This window comes from Felis catus, chromosome D3, assembly GCF_018350175.1.
Source record: "Felis catus isolate Fca126 chromosome D3, F.catus_Fca126_mat1.0, whole genome shotgun sequence".
NCBI lineage: Eukaryota > Metazoa > Chordata > Mammalia > Carnivora > Felidae > Felis > Felis catus.
The window spans coordinates 2,421,804-2,444,529 of record NC_058379.1 but is presented as its reverse complement, the minus strand read 5'-3'; the positions used below and the strand labels follow the sequence as shown (position 1 = coordinate 2,444,529).

General features: G+C 50.7%; 1 protein-coding gene across 3 annotated transcripts in view; it reads right to left on the bottom strand.

The window, feature by feature from the left end:
- The window catches only part of TMEM132D (transmembrane protein 132D), a 566,823-nt gene extending 544,406 nt beyond the window's left edge, over nucleotides 1-22,417 (bottom strand). For 2 of the 3 annotated variants that reach the window (XM_045042172.1, XM_023241272.2), the window contains exon 1: nucleotides 22,220-22,417. In XM_045042172.1, coding sequence (XP_044898107.1) covers nucleotides 22,220-22,298 — 79 coding nt within the window. In that variant the 5' untranslated portion in view covers nucleotides 22,299-22,417. The remainder of the gene's footprint in view (nucleotides 1-22,219) is intronic. The other variant, XM_023241271.2, reaches the window with a different exon arrangement.
- Between the last annotated feature and the right edge of the window lie 309 nt (nucleotides 22,418-22,726).

Here is a 22,726-nt window from a genome sequence, read left to right as displayed (position 1 = left end):
TGAAAATAAATGAGAAAGAGCATATATTGACCCGTCATCTCCAAACAGCCAAGAAAAATAAAATAAAATTTTGATGGCAGCCGAAGAGACACATTACACACAGAAGAACCAAGATGAGGATTTCAGCGGACTTCCTCTCGGAAGCCACAGGGGCCAGGAGACGATAAAGCAACATCTGTAAATAAAGAACATATTTTCGGGAGATAAAAATATCCCCAAAAAAGTCAAAGCTAGGGCTACATTGCCATGAGACCTCTAAGACAAGAGAGGGCAAAGGCAGTTCTTCAGACAGACAGAACACATTACCAGGCAGGGACGGGGATCGACACAAAGAAATGGAGACTCCTGAAAATGGTTAAAGTCAAAGCAGATATAAAATCCAATTTTCTCTTATTTTCAATTGCTATAAAAGATAATTGACTGTAGAAAGCAAAAATCATAACAACATCGCGTGGGCTTTTACCATGTCTAAAAATAAAATAAAGGACACTAATAAAACGAACAGGAAGAGAGAGAAATTGGAAATTTACCGTTGCAAGGTTTTCATGCCGCATGTTAGGTCGTGAAATACTGCTTGTAAATTAGATTGTGATAGAGGTCCTTACTGAAAACCCTAGGGCAGCTACCACCGTGATTTTTTAAAGGTATAAATAATAACCTAACACTCAAGATAAAATACAACTGTAAACAATATTCCATTAACTGAAAAGTAGGCAAGGTGGGGGCACACACACACAAAAAAGAACAAACAACACACAACTGAAACGATGGTACATTTTAACGCAAATATATATAAAATTACATAATTTTATGACATATAAATCGTCTAAACACCCAATTAAAAACCAAAGATTGCTGGGGCACCTGGGTGGCTCAGTCGATAAAGCATCTGACCCTTGATTTCAGCTCAGGTCATGATCTCACAGTTCGCGAGTTAGAGCCCTTCATGGGGTTCCATGCTGACAGTGCAGAGCTGGCTTGGGAATTCTTTCTCTCTCCCTTTCTCTCTGCCCCCCCACCCCCGCTCATGCTCATGCTCTCTCTCTCTCTCTCAAAATAAATAAATAAACATTAAAAAAACGATTATTGGGGCGCCTGGGTGGCGCAGTCGGTTAAGCGTCCGACTTCAGCCAGGTCACGATCTCGCGGTCAGTGAGTTCGAGCCCCGCGTCGGGCTCTGGGCTGATGGCTCGGAGCCTGGAGCCTGTTTCCAATTCTGTGTCTCCCTCTCTCTCTGCCCCTCCCCCGTTCATGCTCTGTCTCTCTCTGTCCCAAAAATAAATAAACGTTGAAAAAAAAAATAAACATTAAAAAAAACGATTATTGTAGTGGATATAAAAGCAATACCCAGTCATATGCTATCTATAGAAAATATACTATAAATATAAATACATTAACTACTTAAAAAAAAAGGATGGGGAAAACATAGGTAACTATACCAGGCAAACAGTAACAAAAGAATAGAAGTAACTCTATTAAGATGAGAAAAAAATAAGCCATAATATGGTGGGAGGAGAGGTATTACATGTTTGTAAAGGGGCCAATCCACCTACCATACATAGCAATCCTAAATGTGTTTGCATTTAACAAAAGGACTTCAAAAATATATAAAGCAAAAACTTGCAGAACCAAAAGGAGAAACAGAAAAATCCAAAATTATATTTGGGGAGGTCAACACTCCCCTCTTAGTTACGAAAGGAACAGAAAATCACTCAGAATTTAGAATATTTGGAGAACACTATCAACTGAGTAAATTAACGGACAGCTACAGGGCACTCCACTCAACAAAAGCAATAATACAATATTCCTTTTAAAATGTAAGGAGCACAGGGGCACCTGGGTGGCTCAATGGGTTAAGCTGACTTTGGCTCAGGTCATGATCTCGCGGTTTGTGGGTTCAAGCCCCGCATCATGCTCTGTGCTGACAGCTCGGAGCCTGGAGCCTGCTTCGGATTCTGTGTCTCCCTCTCTCTGCTCCTCCCCCACTTGCACTCTGTCTGTCTCTCTCTCAAAAATAAAGATTAAAAAAAAATTTTTTTAAGGTAAGGAGCATTTAGCAAGACAGACCTTATTCTGGAACATAAAAAATACTCGAACATATAAACAAACTGACTTCCTACAAGGTCTGATCTATGACCAAATTGGGATTAAACTAGAAATCAGTATCAGAAAGGTATTCGTGTTTCACTCTTATGTGGATCCTGAGAAACTTAACAGAAGACCATGGGGGAGGGGAAGGGGAAAAAAAAAGTTACAGAGAGGGAGGGAGCCAAACCATAAGAGACTCTTAAAAACTGAGAATAAACTGAGGGTTGATGCGGGGTGGGAGGTGATGGGCATCGAGGAGGGCACCTGCTGGGATGGGCACTGGGTGTTGTATGGAAACCAATTCGACAATAAATTTCATATAAGAAAAAAAAAAGGTATTCATGAAATCCTCAAATATTTCAGACATAAACAACAAATATCTAAATAACACATGGGTCAAAAGGAAATCCCAAGAGAAATCAGGAGAAATAATTGTAAATTACATGAAAATAAAGTTTGAGGGACAGAACTTAAACAGTACTTGGAGGAAAATTTATAGCATTAGGTGCTTTTATCAGAAAAAAAATGAAATGTCTCAGAAAATGATCTAAGCCTCCCTGTGAAGATATTAGATTTTAAAAAAGAAGAAACGTATTGGGGTGCCTGGGTGGCTCAGTCAGTTGAGTGACCAACTTCCTCTCAGGTCATGATCTCACGGTTTATGAGTTCGAGCCCCCCATCAGGCTCTGTGCTGGCAGCTCAGAGCCTGGAGCCTGCTTCAGATTCTGTGTCTCCCTCTCTCTCTGCCCCTCCCCTGCTCATGCTCTGTCTCTGTCTCAGAAATATATAAACATTATAAAACTTTTTTTAAAAAAAAGAAGAAAAGTATTAAAACCAAAGCCACAAAATGAAATAATAAAAATAAGACTAGAAATCAATAAAAATGGGAAAAAAAGAAAAACAAATGACAAGTGAAAGCAGGCTCTTTAAAAAGACACATAAAATTCATAAACCTCTACCCAGACTGACAAAGAACAGAAAAAAGAAACAAACCGCTAATTGCAGGAATGAAATAGAGGACATCACTACAGATCTCACAGTTAGGAAAAGGCAGATAAAGCAATATTATGAACATTATTCCCATAAATATGATAATTTAGATACAATGGACCAACTCATCAAAAAAACATATACTACCAAAACCCACTCCATATAAAACAGGTAATGTGAATAGTCCTAAAAACATTAAATAATGTAAATAGTCCTAAAACATTTTAAATTTGCAATGTAAAAGCTTCGGAAAGAAAAAACCTCCAGACCCAGGCAGTTTCACCAGACGACTTAAACTGGACATTTTAAGAAGCACTACATTGAATGCATACAGTCTTGCCCAGAAAACAGAACAGGAGGGAACATTCCATGTCTCATTCTACAACACCAGGATGACTCTGACACAAAAACTAGTCAAGGACATTTTTAAAAAAAACTGTAAAAAAAGAGCTTAGACACAAAAACCCTCAATATTAGAAAATCCAAGACAGCAACACATAAAAAGAATTATACCACGACTAAGTTGGGTTGGTGCAAGGAATACAGGTGATTCAATATCTGAACATCAACGTAATCTACACTATCAACAAAAACTACAGGACAATGGAACGGACACAATAGAAGGGTCAGACAAAGTTCAAACTCCATTTATGATAAAACCTTTCAACACACAAGAAACAGAGCAAAACTTCTTCATCTTCATACAAATCATCCACATGAAACCTCCAACATCACGGTTAAAGGCATGCTATTGGGAACGGGGCAAGGATGGGAGCTATTCCCACTCTTACTCCACATTATCCTGGGGGTTGTGCAGAGGGAACAGGGCGGGGTGGGGGGAGTCCTACAGATGGAACACGGGGCCGTAAAACCTATTCACAAATGGCATGGCTGACCATGCAAAATATGCCCAAGAGTCTACCAGAAAACAAAACCAAAAATAAATGAGTTTGGGATACAAGATCAATATATGAAAATCAATATACAAAATCAATATACAAAATTAGGTGTTCCTATATAATTGCAATAAAGACCATAAATTCAAATCTTAAAAAAGAATACCATTCACAACAGCTCCCCAAGAACATGGAACACTCCGGCATAAATCTAAAAGTCATGTACAGCATCTATATGCTGAAAATGATAGCACAGTGACGAGAAAAACCAAAGAAAACCTAAATACACCATCAGATGTACCATGCTCATGGATCAGAGGGCTGGTTGTTAAGGTGGGAGTTCTCATTATTACAAAGGTGTATCTTCTGCTTAGTCGATGCAATCCCAATTAAAATCCCAGCAGTTTCTTTCTTTTTTTTTTTAAAGAAATTGACAAGTTAGTTCCAAAACGTAAACTGCAAATCAAAGAAACTAAAACATCCAAAGCGTTTTTAACAAAGAACAGAATTGGAGGATTCACATTGCCTGATTTCATGATTCATTATAAAGAACAGCCATGGAGATTGGGGGCAGCGGGTCTCGGTGAAGGAACAGACGTGTGGGTCAGGGGAACAAAACCGACAGTCCGGAACATGCCTACCCCATAAGGTCGAAGGGTCTTCACAAAAAAACAGAAAGCTGATTTAAGAGAGAAGTAAGTCTTTACAACGTATTATGCCAGAACTGGGCATTTGCATGCAGAAAAAACCTAAAAGTTGACCCAAAATGGATCATGGACCTCAGTGTACAACCCAAAACTATTACATTTCCAGGAGAACATGCTTTGTGACCTTTCATTTGGCAAATATTTCTAAGATAGGAAAAGAAAAGCAATTCCATAAAAGACAAAGGGAACTCGGACCTCATCAAAATAAAGAAATCCACTCTGCCAAAGGCCGGTTACCAGGAAGAAATGACACATCGCAGACCAAGGAGAAACGATGTTCAAATCACATATGTGATAAGAGACATGTATCCAGGCGACACAAATAATTCTCCGAACGGAGCCAGACAGCCCACATTAGGTGCCTGTTTTTTTTTTTATTATTTTTTTTTTAACGCTTACTCATTTTTTGAGAGACAGAGACAGAGCATGCACAGGGGAGGGGCAGAGAGAAAGAGAGAGACACAGAATCCGAAGCAGGCTCCAGGCTCCGAGCTGTCAGCACAGAGACTGATATGAGGCTCGAACCCACAAACCGTGAGATCATGACCTGAGCCGAAGTCGGAGCTCAACCGACCGAGCCACCCAGGCGCCCCTAGTTTCCTGTTTTAAAACAGCAAAGGATTTGAAGATACTTTACCAAAGAAGATACACCGATGGCAAAAAAAAGCCACTAAAAACCGTTCAACATCATTAGCAATCAGGGAAATTACGGGATATCATTACACACGTATTAGAAGAGCTGAAGTAAAATTACAGTGTGAAAATATCAAGTGTTGGCAAGGGTGTGGAGCAGCCGGAAGGTGACACGTCCCCGTTACATACGCCAACTGTTCCACCACGTTGCGAAAACAGCTTGAGAGTTTCTTACTCTGTGAGCCACACACTCAGCACGCTGCCCAGCCGTCTTGCCCTCAAGCGTGTACCCGCAAGGCAGTGGACACGGACATTCACACCAACACTTGCCCACAAATACCTGTAGCGGATTTATTCACGCTGGCCAAAACTACCAGCACATTGGGCGTCTTTCGTCTGGCAAACGGAAAAACAAACTCTGGTCTGCCATACGGTAGGACGCTCCTCGCTAAGGGAAACAGGTGAACTCCCGACACATCCAACCACCGGGAACAAGATCGAATGCATTGTGCTAAGTGAAAGGAGCCCAACTCAAAAGGCTACACGGCGTGTGACACCGTTTATAGAACATTCTGGAAAAAGGCACAACTACAGAGCAGCGGCCGCCGGGGGATGAGGGCGGGAGGAGGTACCAGCCGGGGAGAGCCCAAGACTCTTGGGGGTGATGGAAATGCTCTCTGCATCCTGACGGTTACAAGACAATCTGCATTTGCCAAAATTCACAGACCCGTACCGTAAAAAGGTGACCTGTACTCCATGCAAATTTACCTTTATTAACGGGACACACACACAACCCCCCAAAAATATCCTCTTACGGGATTCTAATGTGCAGCCAGTGTTCAAAATCACTGCTTTACCTCTCGTCCACAAAAACAGATGCCTTCCTTTGATGGCTTTGCCTCACGGCTCTCAGCCTCGACTTCCCATCAGAATCACTTGGGGGGCCCTTCAAAACCGCCAGTGCCCTGATCCCAGGCTATTCTGATGTCCTCAGTCCACAGCGTGGCTTGGGCCGCGGGATGCTGAACCACTGGACGGCTGATTCCTCCCGAAATCCCTACAAGAAACCTTTTAAAACTATGTACCCCCTCGCACATATAAAAAATGATCCGTATTGTTTGTTATCAGCGTTCCAACAGTTGCTAAGGATAAAGTTTCTAGTGTGTTGTAAATCTTGACATTTAAGATTAAACCGTTATATCACTCTCTTAAATATCTCCACTGGGATATAAATAACAGAATGCCCTGACACCCACCACCATCCATTTATAAAATCCATGAAGAGCTCTCCATTAACAACCAGAAATGTGCCGTTGTTCCCTTTTCTCCCGAACTCCTATTTCGGTTCTATTGCCTCACAGAATTTTATCCTAATGTAACGTACCGTACTCTTGAAAATAATGTATCCATTATCCCACTGTACCTTTTTACAACAAAAAAATCTATGTGGATACACACAGAACTTAAATTTTTTTTTGTCTCTTCTCACTGTAAGAGTCTCAGCACTCAAAAAGGTCTTCAAGTTGGCATTATTACAATTATGACTGGGGCACAAAACAGCATAAATGTCTCCCATTTGCATACATAACTTTTTTTAACAAAAAGCAATCCTTCTCCTGTAAATGTACCTCTTAATGCGCTATATGGGGTGGGAGTATTCTGCTGTCTTGACCAAAGGAATTGTCTCACTGTACTCGCGGGACAGTGGAGGGTTTAATGCCCATAAGAAATGAATCACAGTTAAGACCGTTGATGGAGGAGAACCTTTCTATCTTAGTCAAAGCTGTGTGTGTGTGTGTGTGTGTGTGTGTGTGTGTGTGTGAGAGCGAGGTGTAGACAGACAGACACAGAACATAACAGGCCTAACTGTAAATCTGGAGAGATCAAGTTAAAGAGTGAATACTACACCTGAAGCTAGGGAAACCTTGTGTGTCAACTATAGTAAAAAAAAAAAAAAAATGACATTTAAGAGCAAATGCACGGGCCACCTGGGTGGCTCAGTCGGTTGAGCGTCCCACATTGGCTCAGGTCATGAACTCACGGTTTGTGAGCCCCACATCAGGCTCTGTGCCGACAGCACAGAGCCCGCTTTGGATTCTCCGCCCCCTCTCTCTCTGCCCCTCTCTTGCGTGCACTGTCTCAATAAAATAAAAAAATAAACATAAACGAGCGAATGCACGCAGAAGTTAAGGATCTGTGAACTCGTAACCTTTCAAACACCCCCAATGAACTACTCCCAGAAGGTCTCTGCCTTAGGTTCCCCCCATGCATACATCCTACTTCAAGGACACACTGCTCCAAACAAACAGCGTAAACGAAAGGGAGGACTGACACCACCCGAGCTGCTCGTGCCCCCACCGCCAGGGCCCGGGGAGATCACATCCAACACACGTGGGCTGTCTGTATTTCGTTTCCCCGCTTTTGGTGGACACGGAGGACAGAGAAGTCGTTCTCTGTCCTACGAAACAGCGCTTCCAGCCCAAGACAATGGTGACAGGTGTGGGCCCCACAGCAGCTGCGTACGTAGCTGGGGCCACCTGTCACCACGCGGAAACATCCATCAAGGGGAGCAGAAAAACCCACATTTTTATGAAGATCTCCTGATTTCAAAATACTGATGAAACATTCGTTGTGGCAGCCACAGGAGACGTACCTGCGGACCACAGTCTCGACCTGACTCCCGTCCACCCAGAGCCACACCCGGGACAAAAGGTACACAAGGCAAGAGAGGGCTTTTTCTTCTCTATCTGGTAAAGACACGACACACCCTGTTTCTCTGTTCTACCTCCTTCAGATTCACGAGGCCTGTGTTTAAATTTAAATTGCACAAGAATATGGGGCACCTGCGTGGCTCGGTTGGTGGGGCACCCGACTTCAGCTCAGGTCATGGTCTCACAGTTCGTGAGTTCGAGCCCCATGTCAGGCTCTGTGCGGACAGCTCGGAGCCTGGAGTCTGCTCCCAATTCCGTGTCTCTCTCTCTCTGACCCTCCCCCCTTCATGCTCTGTCTCTCTCTGCCTCATAAATAAACATTAAATTGTACAAGAATAGTGATAATGCCCCCTTCCTATCAAAAATCTCTTTACCGCAACCAAAACAATTCCAGGAAAATTACTGCGGAATAGTGAAAATGAGACATTTGGCCCCGACCCACCCTACAAGCCGTTTTCCTTTCGAAAGCCTAAATAGTAGGCTGTCTGGAATTCAGAACACCTGGGAAACTGTGTCACTACAGGAGAAACCCGAGCCCCTGCCGTCAGGGCCAAACTCCGCACAGAAATCAAGAAGAACGCACCCTTGGTGACGCATTGGGACCAGACGCCCAGAACTCGCTAAGCTCCACGCGTGTGGCCCCACCCCTAAACCGCCGTTCCCTTCCCAACACGCCGCCGCTCCCTGGAAATGCAAACGATACCGTCTGAGTGGGTCTCTCTCCCTTCCAACAGAATTCCCCGGGCTTTCGGGGACCTCACGTTTCAAAATACTGAATGCTTGTAAAACAAGCAATTGCGTGTTTTGATGCCTGCTTTTAACAGCACATAATGCAAATATTTAATCACAGCAGTAATTCCTATTGTGCATAGTTTTTACATCTAATTAAGGACTCTGAAAAATCACAACCATTGGAAACAAGAGCTTTCATCACATTTAAACACTGGAAGGGAGAGTCACTTCTCTGGGAGGGGACAGTTCTGTACGGAGAGCTGTCACCTGAGCAGGAACCCAAAATTCCCCGTAAGGTTAAATATTGGAGACCGTGTGAACGTTTTCATTTTAGGTTGAAAACTGCAAAGACCGTACGTGTGGAATATCGCTCTTACGGTGAACATGCAGCATCCACAATCCTTTCTGAGTAACGGCATTCCAAATTATACGTATCATGCTCTCCCCATTCTCATACCAGCTGATTTGGGTGGATTCCCACTCCTGGCTCTGCCTAAGGAGGCTCATGGGGCAGTGTGGCCTCTCCAGAGCAGGTCCAGAACTTTGATGGAACTGCAAAAGGAAATGTTCTTTCTTTTTATCGAATTTTGGGTAAGAAGATTTAATTCTGAGCTGGGAAGCATGCTGCCTAAATGAGGGGCAGTGTCTCTAAGAACAGAAGCAATACGGTCAAAGAGGAGCAGAGAGGCTCTAGGGCCTTGAGGCATCACACACGCACCTGGATCAAGCCTTGCCTGATGCCAGCTTACCTGCAGAACTTCCCTTACAGGAAGCAGCATGTTTCCTTCTCCCTTCCGGCAGAGACTGTGAGTACTCACCACGCGTAGGGACACGTGCTGCTCTACATTTTCCAGCCCCCCCCCCCCCCGCCGTCAGAGGGAAGCCTCGCTTCTAAGTGCCGGTCAGTGGGAGGTGCGCATTAAGTAGTGAAGCCAGTTCCGAATCTGGACTTTCAAAGCATCCGACGTGATCCTCTGGCCCTCTCTTCCCCTCCCGTGATGCCTTCAGAGGCCGTGTGCTCCGAGCGGCATAACAAGAAGGTGGAGGAGGCAGGTCAACTAGGCTCTAAGTGAACAGGAAGTAACCCTTTCTCAAATTAATCCACCAAGACGCGGGCATTTGCTTACCCCCGTACCGTGGCTGGCCTATCCTCACTCCTGTACCCCCCAGGCAACCCGAAAGCTTTGTTTCATGCCTGCAACACAAACATGTCCAACTACCGATCAGTACAAAGTGCCGCCTTAAGTAAATCTCAGGTAGAACGTTTCTCTTCAACCCGCAGGTTCTGGGAGACTGTCCTATGCCTCGTTTTACATTCCAGAAGGGGGTCGTCCCAGCCCGACACCTGCTCTGATTCCTCCCTTGACAGCACCTGTTAAATGCTGAGTGGGAACAGTAACCTAGAGAGAGGCCCTTGGGATGACAAAACGGAACCGGCCCTCTTCTCCTGCTCAAACACAAGGACTACGTTCAAATCCTAGAAGGCAGAGGATTGCCTAGAAAACCCAGAATCAAATCAGCTACGGATTGAGCATTTCTTTCCCAACGCCATGATAAGGAATGTCAGAAACACACGGGAAGACTTCTTGCTTCCTTTTTTTTTTTTTGTTAATGTTTCTCTGTTTTGGGGAGAGAGAGAGAGAGACAGAGACAGAGACAGAGACGAAGACAGAATGTGAGTGGGGAAGGGGCAGAGAGAAAGGGAGACACAGAATCCGAAGCAGGCTCCAGGCTCCGAGCTGCCAGCACAGAGCCCAACACGGGGCTCGAACTCACAGACCGTGAGATCACGACCTGAGCTGAAGTCGGTCACCCAACCGACTGAGCCCCCCGGGCGCCCCTCTTGCCTCCGTCCTATAGCCCTCTTGGGAAGAGAAAACTAACAAGGGTGAGATACTCCAACATGACTCTCTCGGCAACATCAATAGTGTCAAAAATCAACTTTAACACAGCGCAAGTTTCTCTGGATTCCAAAGATCGGAACATTTATCACCAATTCCAGATCCCTTCGGAGTTGCCTTCTTGAGTCCTGTTAACCAGCCCGGCAGGAACCTCCTGGAACCAGGGTTCAGGGCTGGCTCAGGTACTGGGGGCCCCGGGGAAGCAGCAGCATCCAGTCCCCGGGCCCCCCAGGTCCTGGGAGGAGGGCACTGGTGAGGGCGGGCTCTGGGCCAGAAAGGGAGCAGACTGTGGCTAGGGGTCTCCCCACCCCCCACCCCCACTGGTCCTTCAGCAAACTGGGCCCCCAGGGCGCCCTGCGGGTCTACACACACAACCCAGCAAGCCCCCCTCCACCGGACAGAGCCTGCGGCCAGCAGCTAAGAATCCTGACCAACACAGAGCGAGCGGAGTCCGCAGGAAAGAGATTCCAAAGGGTTATTCGGGGGACACCAAAGACGCATCCTTCCTCTCACCACGTAATCAGAGAGCGTGTCCATCCCTGTACCGATCACACTGCTTTACCAGAGACGGTTATGACTGTGTCCCACACTTCCCTGCATCATCTCGACGGCAGAGCGGACTTCATACTCCTTTCTGCCTCCTGAGAACCTAGCTCACCGATAGGTAAACAACAGCCCTCAGCGCCCAGGACCGGTGGCATTCCTTGCCGGAGATAAAAAGCAGAACTGGGTAGATCACAGCCTGAACTTGAATGTTCTCTGCTGTGTGTGGGCAGCGGGACTCTCTCAAATGCCATCAAAGTCACAGAACCGTGAAATTCCAGATTCGCTTATGTAATGGTGATTCCCAAACAGCATGTCCTAGAGGGGACCTCATCTTCCCGGCCAACAAAATAGCATCCTACCCGCCCTTTCCTTTCCTTTTCCCTTCCTTTTCCTTTCCTTTCCTTTCCTCTCTCCTTCCTTCTTTAAATCCAAGTTAGTTAACATACAGTATAATAATGGTTTCAGAAACAGAATCTAGTGATTCATCGCTTACATGTGACACCCAGGGCTCATCCCAACAAGTGTCCTCAGTGCCCATCCCCCATCTAGCCCATCCCCTCACTCACCTCCCCTCCAGCAACCCTCAGTTTGGTCTCTGTATTTAAGAGTCTCTTATGGTTGGTCTCCCTCTCGGTTTTGTATTATTTTTCCTTCCCTTCCCTTAAGTCCATCTGTTGAGTTTCTCAAATTCCACGGAGGAGTGAAGTCCTATGATATCTCTCTTTCTCTGACTAATTTCGCTTAGCATAATACCCTCTAGTTCCATGCACGTTATTGCAAATGGCAAGGTTTCATTCTTTTTCATCGCCGAGTAGTATTCCACTGTGTGCTTGTGCGTGTGTGTGTGTGTGTGTGTGTGTGTGTGTGTGTGTGTATTTACCCATTCGTCAGCTGATGGACATTTGGGCTCTTTCCATACTTCGCCTACTGTCGATAGCGCTGCTATAAACTTTGGGGTGCATGTGCCCCCTCGACTCAGCACTTTTGGATCCCTTGGTTAAATACCTAGTAGTGCAATTGCTGGGTTGCGGGGTAGTTCTATTTGTAACTTTTTGAGGAACCTCCACACTGTTTTCCAGAGGGTCTGCACCAGTTTGCATTCCCACCAACGATGCAAAAGAGATCCTCTCTCTCGGCATCCTCGCCAACATCTCTTGTGGCCTGAGTTGTCTTAAACACATTTTCTTAACACATTTGCCTTGTCCCTCCTCCCCTGAAACCACCATCGCTCTATCTCCAAGTCACCTGCTGACTAATGACCAAGGAGGCTCCGGGTCGCAGCCCTCTTCACAAAGCGTGCCTGCAGAATGCTTGCCGTAAGCAAGTCTGGACCTTCCTCTCTGGCCACAGACTGTGTCACCTCAGCCACTGCAACCCCACAGCCTCCAGGCGCCGAAGCACCTCGGGGCACCGGACCACACTGTGGGGAAAACAGAGCTTGGGGCACTGGGAGCCACATCCGCAAAGAGCGGTGGCTTCCGCGTGACACATTTACAACGGTTTCCAGGGACACTCGAGGCACTCGGCAAAGTTCATGGGTACCGCACACACGGACACATGCCGTCACCAAGGGCATCACGGTTCCACGAAACCAATGCTCTCAGGTGCGAGGGAGACACCTGTGCAAAACCTGTGCGACAAGGCACAGACGGCCCTTCTGGAAACAGGAATTCTACCCGTACTATGTGGCCAGGGACTAAACTGCCATAAATCTACCCAAAAAAGTAACTCAAAGCAAAAATTATGCACGAGGATAATTATTTCCGTAGAACAGTGGAAAACAAGAAATTCTGGAAATGTCCAGCAAGAGCTAAAACCTTTAAGCCATGATGCATATAAGTACGTTCGGGGTAGGTTTTTATTTATTTTTTTTAACGTTTATTTATTTTTGAGACATAAACAGAGCCCAAGCAGGCTCCAGGCTCCCAGCTGTCAGCACAGAGCCCGACGCGGGGCTCGAACTCAAGAACCGTGAGATCATGACCTGAGCCGAAGTCGGACGCTTCACCGACTGAGCCCCCCAGGCGCCCCAAGTTCACGGTACGTGTTTAAGACATGGAAATATTTACGTGAACATAGAGCTCAAAAGAGACCAGAACGCAAACTACGTGTAGCATCCACAGTATGAACACAATGATTCAAAGAACCCACGGAAAACAACTAGCATGAGACACATCACAACAGGAAACGGCCGTCCTTGGGCAAGGAGACTGTGTTTACCTCTCTGTCCTCTCAAAATTAGCTTGAAGTAGCTGCCATGGAAGAAGCAGGTGAGGAAGCAGACAGGAGGCGGCGAGGACACAGGCAGGAAACAAGATAAAGCCAAGGAGAAAGCTGACGTAAGAGACGTGTCACTTGCTTACAGAGAGCAAACGTGGCTCAGAAGAGCCCTAGGAGTTGGCGCAAAGAGAGACACTTAGAAACTCACTTACAAAATTCGTGGTGTCCACAGGATAAAGTGCAAACCATTTCTCAGGATAAACACAGCTTTTTTCTTTCCCGCCCCCTCCCCCACCCCACCCCCACCCCCGAAGTACTAAGACCTAGCAAGTATTTCTCAGGAAAGGCACTGAGGAAAGGGATCGTGTTCTAACAGCCAAAATCCTTGCACCACCGCTCCACTCGGCCGCCCACGGTGACACAATCCTCACGGGCATCCCGAGCCCCTCCCACGCGCTGCAGCTCGGGGCGGGGGGGGGGGGCACGTTGTGTGGCCCTGGGGTCAGTGTGCCACACGCATCCCGCCCGCCCCATTTGCTAGACGGTTCCCACGTCGGGACGAGCCGGGACAGAGCACGTGCCCGTCTGCAGCCAGAGCCAGCGTCCGTGTGCCCGAGACAGTAACGCTCACCTGGGAAGGGCTGGCTGGGGACCCCGGGACACCACCCCACAGACTGTGCTCAAGGCGGACCCGCAGCCATCTGCCACCATGGAGCGGCCAGACCCACCGCGCCCGGCGCGGCCCGTGTCTGCTCTTCACCGTGTCCCCAGGGGCACCAGCCACACGGCCACCCTCAGTCCCCAACCTCAGCGAGCCAGAAATGCCCGTTTCTTCCTCCTGACGGCAGGGACCCCGTGTCCGTCTGGAGTCCTTGTTTCACCCAGAGGCCAAACAAAGTCTCCGTCAACACCCCCCTAGTGGTTCCAGGGACCGGGTCTAGGTTCCGGAAGCCCAGCAAACCAGAAGGGTTCATTCCCACCACAGCCTTCGCCGTGTGTCCAAATGGCATCTGGTCCCCTGCGGGCAGCCCCTGCAGACCTCGGCTGGACCTCCACGGTCTTTGTTTCTTTTTTACTTCTTTTACTGTTTATTTCGTTTGAGAAAAAACAGAGTGTGAGCGGGGGAGGGGCAGAGAGAGAGGGAGACGCAGAATCTGAAGCAGATTCCAGGCTCTGAGCTGTCAGCACAGAGCCCGACGCGGGGCTCGAACCCACGAACGGTGAGATCACAACCTGAGCCCAAGTCGGAGGGACGTTCAACCAACTGAACCACCCAGGTGCCCCTGCACCCCCATGGTCTTGACCTCAGGGCCTCCTGAGGTCGCCCGTGCCCTCCCATCCCCCAGCCACGTCCGCACCACACCCAGCAGGGCAGGGAAACGTTCTGTGACTCCCAGCACCTCTAGGGAGCCCCCTGCCTGCTCACCGCGCAGAAATGTTTCCCCTCTGCCCCTCGCCCCCGACGTTCAGGGCACGCGGCCCCCACCTGTGACTCCCCAGTGCACCTGGGAGGACCCTGTGTGGCCTCCGTCACCGACGGCACATGGCGATTCGGGGCGTCTCAGCTCAGCGCTACCCTCTCCTCCCTTGGAGCCAAACGTCAGGCCCTTGGTCGCGCGCTTTCTGCCGCAGCGAGACGCAGCGGCCTCCACGTGTCCCCTGCCTGAAGAGAGGGGTCCGGGGCGACCGGGAAGGGGGCCAGGCGGGGGAGTCTGCAACATGGACCCACAGCCTCTCACTGCCCCACGGGCTAAGCGAGAGGGTGTCCAACACCTTGCACCCCGACCAGCTACGTGCTCCCTTCAGCGCCCCGCCTGCCCGGACGGCTCTCCCGACGAGACGCCAGCCTGAGGACGGTCATCTTGCCTACGTCGTGAACCTGCCCGGCGATTTCCCCCACCGACGTGCGAACTCGCGGTTTCTCACGTCAAGAGGAGAACGTCAAGTCCCCAAGAGCTAAAAACACCGTGAGACCGCCCATCTTCTCAAACCCGGATCTGACGCTCCATCGAGACGCTTCACTCCAGGCAGAGAAGGCAGGACGTCCATGCCCTCTCTGCTCTTTCCCTCGGCCACTGTGGTGCCATCTGCTCTGACAACACGTGCTCGAGTCTCTTTTCCAACGCGTGTCGGGATTTTGTCTACCCTGAAGTTCACGGACCTGCCTCTATGCGGATCGGTACACCGTTAAGCGGCAGGGCGTCTTGGGCGGTATTTCTGTGTCAAAGGAACCCTCAAAACCAGTGTCCCACAGCAGAAGTGGAGGAGACCGGCTGCGGGCTGTCGGGGGTCCCCCTCATTCCTTCCTAGAAGCAGGGTTTTCTTTAATGAATGGCGAAAGCAATGCAGGTGCGTTATGAGCCTTTGGTGTCACGTCGGCACAAGCCCACGGTGGGTCCCCACGATCCCCACCACCTCCCTGCCGCCGGCCTCCCCTCGAGACTCACTGCTCGGTCGGGCTTGGGGTGTGGCATCCGAGCCAACCTCACCGATTCACCCGTTCATGGGACACACCGTCCCCCTCTCGAAAGCAAATCGATTCGTGTCTGTCTACCTTCCTCCTACATGCTTCTGCCTCTTCCTTTACCTCTTCTCTAAAGAGCCACCCCCCACGCCGCGTCCTGCAGGTCCCTCCCCCCCACACCTGGGGCCTAAGCGTGCCAGGGACGTCAGTGATGTGAGTCAGAGTGTCACTTAACCCTTTGCGACAGTCTGGGAATTAAAAATCTACATTGGTAGGGATTTTTTTTTAATTTTTTTTTAATGTTTATTTATCTTTGAGACAGAGAGAGACAGAGCATGAACAGGGGAGGGGCAGAGAGAGAGGGAGACACAGAATCTGAAACAGGCTCCAGGCTCTGAGCTGTCAGCACAGAGCTCGACATGGGGCTCGAACTCACGGACCGTGAGATCATGAGCTGAGCCGAAGTTGGCCGCCCAACTGACCAAGCCACCCAGGCACCCCTATATGGGTAGGGATTAAGAGATTAAGAGGTACCAACTACCAGTTATGAAGCAAATAAGTCGTGGGGAAGAAAAGCACAGCCTGAGGAAATCCAGGGGATACGGCTGGAGTGACGTCCTCCCACGGCGCCAGGCGGTGACCGCTGAGTCACACGCACGACGGTCGACTCTCCGTGTCGCCCACGCGACCCCACCCGGACACGGTACCCCCGCTCCGCCTCAACAGCGACCGCTAGGACATAAAATAAATGAGACAACTACTGAAGGCATGTTTAAAAATCTACACTTCAGCCCCCGTTCGGTACCATTTCCCATCGCTGTTGGAAAATTTCAGGCCGAGGAGATTACGGACGAGGACGTCCTTTCGCCCACCCGTTCAACGCGGGTTTGAACTTACACGGGCACCGTTTTCGAGAACGACAGTACTGTCCTGGAAATAGACCACATCACAGTTCCCTTGATAACGTTCTCCTGGCTCTAGCTCCCTTTGTCGTAAGAACGCGGTAAGAAGTTCACAGACCATGGGGCGCCTGGGTGGCGCAGTCGGTTGAGCGGCCGACTTCAGCCAGGTCACGATCTCGCGGTCCGTGAGTTCGAGCCCCGCGTCGGGCTCTGGGCTGACGGCTCGGAGCCTGGAGCCTGTTTCCCATTCTGTGTCTCCCTCTCTCTCTGCCCCTCCCCCGTTCATGCTCTGTCTCTCTCTGTCTCAAAAATAAATAAACGTTAAAAAAAAAAAATTTAAAAAAAAGAAGGTCACAGAACACGGAAACCCGCACTCATCGACTGTGTCCGTGGTCCGTAAGGCTTCCGGTCAACGGCAAGCTACTGCTGGCAGCCAGATTTGGGGGAGTCAGAGTCCTAAGTGGAGCTTCTACTGCGTAGGGGGGAGGTCGGCGACCCCGTGCCTTGTGCTGTTCAAGGGCCAGATGTGTGGAGCACCAGCCATACACTAGGCTCTGAGCTACAAGTCGAACGAGGGCCTCTCTGTACGCAACGGTCAGCGAGTCTGGAAGCACGAAAGAAGGGACTGGTTTTCAGGTGTCATAAACAACCACGAGCGGCCAAGCGCATGGGCTGATCAGAATCCAGACCCTGCCCGTTTCTCCTTGTGAGATCTCGTCTGAGCCTCACTTTCTGCATCTGTAAGATGGAGTTAATAACAAACCCCAACCAGTTAGGTTTATCTGAAAAGCCCCCCCAGAAATCATTGTCCCGAATCACTCAGCACAGCGGCCGTACAATAATTACTCCCAAAACTAGCCATCGCTATTACTGACCAAAGTATTTCCTACGGCACTTTGAATTACTGAAGGAAAAAAACAGACAGACAAACAAACAATGCGCGATTAAATTATCTTACCCTCGGGCAAAGTGCCTTTCGGGGGTATTCCACAGTCTTGAGCATACTTGAACACTGATTGTATCTTTGCAAGGTCCAAAGAACCATACCATGTACTGGAGAGAAATCAAAGCTACGTAGAAAAATACACAGTGTGGCCCCTCGAGGAACTTAAAGTTTGGGACAGGAGGATCTAGGTTTAGAATGTAACCCCCAGAAAAGGTTGAAAACGGACGCGCAAAAGGTACCTGTGTCCAAATCCCTTGCACGCCTGTGTGTCACCTTACGGGGGGCGGGCAGAGGGGTCTTTGCGGATGCGACAGAACAGGATGGGAGACGATGTGGATTGTTCTGGTTGGTTCCCCTGCAAGTGCGTGCTTCTACAGGGAGGCGGGGAGACTTCACCCACAGACACAGAGAGGAGAGGCTGAGAACGGAGCGGAGAGGCGGGTAGCACCAGCCAGGAAGACTGCAGTGAAGCTGCTGGTGGCCAGGTCTGCGGGCAGGCGGCCACCAGAAGCTGGAGGAGGCAAGACACGATCTCCCGTGGAGCCTTCGGCTGACAGCTTGATTTCAGCCCTGCGGTATTAAGTTTGGACCCCTAGCCTCCAACACTGCGAGAGAATAAATTTCTTTTTTAAGTCCCCACGTCTGTGGTAATTTGTGAGTGGAAAGATGGATGGAGGGAGGGATGGATGGAAGGGGGGGAGGGAGGGAGGAAGGAAGGGAGGGAGGGAGGAAGGAAGGGAGGGAGGAAGGAAGGAAGGGAGGGAGGAAGGGAGGGAGGAAAGAAGGGAGGGAGGAAGGGAGGGAGGGAGGGAGGAAGGGAGGGAGGGAGGGAGGAAGGAAGGGAGGGAGGAAGGGAGGGAGGGAGGGAGGGAGGAAGGAAGGAAGGGAGGGAGGAAGGGAGGGAGGGAGGAAGGGAGGGAGGAAGGAAGGGAGGGAGGAAGGGAGGGAAAAAGGAAGGAAGGGAGGGAGAGAGGGAGGGAGGAAGGAGGGAGGGGGAAAAAGGATGGCTAGATGGATAGCCTGATGAACAGAAAGACAGATGAATGGGTAACGACCGGTTCAATGAACGGAGGAGTGGTTTCAATGGACAGATGACACAGAAACATAGGGTAGTAGAAGCTTCTGCAGTAGGGCATTTTTGGAGCTTTTGTTTTGTTTTTCTTTTTTTTCTTGGCTACCGAAATGGAACCAATTAAACAGATCCTCATACTCGGAATTCTACCTTTCTTTGCGTGTAAGTATTTGTTATAAAACCGTATCTGTTGTTTAACTTTTCTAATTCGGAGGAAATGAAAGTTAATGATCCCCCTGTTCCCCAGCCCTTTAACACTGACGCGTAAGCAGCAGAGTCCCCCCACGTCTCGGCCTCTCACACAGGCACCGGCCAGCTCCCTCCTGGATAGTTCTGCCTCCCGGCCAAGCCCAGCCAAGGGGCGGCTGTAAACCAGAGCTGTTTCCGGTCCAAGGCTGTACCGGATTTCTCCTGACACTCCCTCCACGGAGGCGGGGGTTCTCCCCTCTCCGACACCCCTCTCTGGTCCTGAGAAGGGACCTGCATCGCTGCAGTGGCTCCTCTCCCAGCCCCCGGGGTCGCCGAGGGTCCGCTTCTCACTGCCACGTACAGGAGAACCCACCCTGGAGGACGCAGGTGCGAGTCACGACAAGCGACCTAGATGCGGTGACCTTCCTGCGTTCGTGGAAACGTGCCCGCTCCCCGCCCACCTCCCGTGTTCTCATTCCTTTGTCTTGTCACCCCCCACTTTCCATATCGCTGCCCCCCCCACCCCGGAAATGAACAGCAGCATATAAAAACACAGTCCTGGTTCACGTCAAGTTCCCAACAAGACTAGACCTACATGTAAGACACAAGCTCTCTGGCAACCGGACAGAAGACCATTCTCCAGGGAAGTCTGGGACCAGAGGACAACGTGGCCAATCACTTACTGACCTCATGATATCATCTCTAGGTCCCCAGGATAGAAGTACAAACAGCCGAGGGCCTGGGTGGCTCAGCTGGTCGAGCGTCTGACTTTGGCTTGGGTCATGACCTCACTTTTCGTGGATTCGAGCCCCGCGTCGGGCTCTGTGCTGACAGCTCGGAGCCTGGAGCCCGCTTCGGATTCTGTGTCTCCCTCTCTCTCTGCCCCTCCCCCACTCACACTCTGTCTCTTTCTCTCTCTCAAAAATAAACATTAAAAAAAAAGTTTTTTAAAGGAGTACAAACAACGAAGCTTTATTTTTACTTGCTTTTCAATCCATAGAAGAGTGGGTTTGCTCTGTGACCAATCCCCGCCTGCTCACGAATTACGTGAGGTTCTAGGACATCAGCCTGGAATTAAAATTTGCATTTCTGTTCATTCAAGGATTCGTATTTGGAAAGAATGAGAGCGATACGGTAAAAGCAACAACACGCTGAAGCAGATATTCAATATTTGGAAGTAATCTCCGTTTTTTCATCAGCCCCAGACCCACCGGGCACTTCGGGTTACGTGCACGTGTCCGTGCGTGTGCAGACCTACATTCGCTTCAGATTAAAATCCTTCAAAACAGAGTCCATATTCGATGTCAAGCTGGTCTAAAACTTTCAGGTGGTCAAAGAATCTCAGGGGAGAAATGCAATGTGCACACGCGAGCCAGAACGAGCCATCCCTGCATTTAGAAATCACATCTGCACCAGGAAATTTTATATAACATGATGGCATGGCGGGGGAGGGGGGGGCGGGTTACACTTTTTCCTGTTCTTCGGTATATTGGGAAAAATCACCAAATAACCGACCTCGGGCTCAGCACTGTGCTTGCCGATGTAGGAAAATCCACACAGCACTGACTCACTTCTGAACAGTTTGGCTGAGTTAAGGTCTCTAAATTCAACACACAAAATATGCCACATGCTGGGCTGATGGCATCATTTCACACGCTGAGACTCCCCCCCGCCCACCCCCACCTCGCACAGGCCCTTGTTTTAAGGACATTTTTCAGGGTTTCCACTTGAAAAAGGTGAATGGCATCGGGGAAAATACAGTCTTCTCCAACACTGCCCAATCTCATAAAGAAATCAGTAACGGAGCTACGTACACACCCGAGGAAACGTGAGAGTTAAGTCATGTTTACCCAGCTATTCTGGACCTTTCTTAACAACATAAAAACAGAGAAGCCTCTTCCTTTCAGAAAATCAAGTGACAACCAATAAAGAAATATGCCTCACAGCCATATGCAAGACCGCTGCTGTTGCTGTGAATTGGGTTTTTTTTTTTCTTTAACCTCGCGTCTGCCTGGGTTGGATTCACTGAATTCATCAACCTTGTCTTTGGTTCCGTGTGCACACCATAAATCCCGGAGGCCCTGGTCCTCGGGACTGCTCTAACTCCTAATTAGGAGCCGTGAACCCGCTCCAACAGCACTTGAAAAGACGGCGAGCGGGGTGGGCGACCCTCCCCTCCCTGGACCACAGCAAGGGAACGGTCCTCGTCTGGTCTCAGATCCCGGCCTTCCTCACCTCCGCGATTCTGCAAGAGCTCGCAGAGATTTCCTGTCATTAAAAGGCTCTGTGCATGACAAGTGGCTTTGAAGTTTCGGAGCTCTCCTCTCGAAAATCTTTTCAGAAAAAAATCTGTCGACGGGGACTGGGGGGCACCCACTGGAGCCTGGCACGAATCTCCACTTTCCTCCTAACATGATTCCCTGCAGGAGGCAGGCGCTGGGAGGGAACCGCTCACAAAACAGAGAGTCCGGATCGATAAGGAGAAAGAATTGCTGGTACTTTCCACCGTCTCCTGCGTGAACCACGTAACTCCTCCTTCAAGGAATTAGCGCCCTGAGCCTCCAAAGCGGCTGCTGGATGCGGGTCTGGGTGCTGACTGCAGGGGAAGGGGGCACACGGGGCAGGGGTCCCTGCCTGCACTCAAGGCTCCGGGTCGGGGCCCTGCTGACAAGTTGCGGTCAGAACTCCGCGGCGAGGCCGTGCGGACGCTGGCGCGGCCCCGCGGCCCCGGAGGGCGGGAGCCTCGACCCCGTAGGACACCCCTCCCCGAGGTCCTGGGGGCAGTGGGGTCACTCCGGGGCCCCGTTTTCGGCAGCCTGCCAGGCACTGAATGCATTCCCGTACACAGGAGGGCTCTGGAATGCTTTCCTCACAGGTCGGCGCCGGCAGGGAACGCGCCAGGTGCACGCTCCGGGGCCCTTCCAGGTCATTCCAAGCCCCCTCCCCCGGCAGGGCCCGCCTCCCCTCCCCTCTGCGGCTTCTCCGCGGCCCCCTCCCCCGACGCAGGGCTATTTTTCCCGGCGTCCGTCGCCAGTCTCCCCGGGGACCTCGCGGCCAAGTCCCCCCGGGAGGGACCCGCAGCAAGAGGGGCCGCCGGCGCGCGTGCACACGCGCACACGACACCCACGCCCTCCGTCCCGGCCACCCCAGCCACGCGCGCTCCCGCACCCTCACTCGCGGCAAAGTTAGTCCCGGGCCGGAGGCGGCGGCGGCGGCGCTCACCTTTGGAGAGCAGGGCGGCCAGGCTGATGAGCACGGGGGACCAGCGGTGCCACGGCGTCCCCATCTCAGAAGGGCACATCCCGGAGACCCGAGCGCGGCTCCTCGGCTCCCGGCGCCGTCGGGGCGCGGACCAGCGGCCGCCGGGCCCGGGTTGGCCCCGGGGGTGGAGGGGGGGGTGGGGAGCGCGGCTAGGGGCGCGAGCAGCCGCGGGGCCCTGCGCCCTCCGCCCGCCAGCCCATGGCCGGCCGGGCGACGACCGCGCGCGGCTCCGGACTGGCTCCCCCGAGGCCGGCGCGCGCCGCAAACCCCACCCCTCGCCCCCGCCGGGCGCCTCGCTCGGGTCCGCGCGGGGTCGGGCCTCCCGCTCGGCGGGCGAGGGGGGCCGCCTCGGGAGCGCGGGAGCCGGCTAGCGCGCGCGGGCGGCGGGGCGGCGGGGCTGCGGCGGCGGCGGCGGCGGCGCGGGGGCCCCCGGGGGGCTGGCCGGGCGCGCGAGGGGGCGCGGGGCGC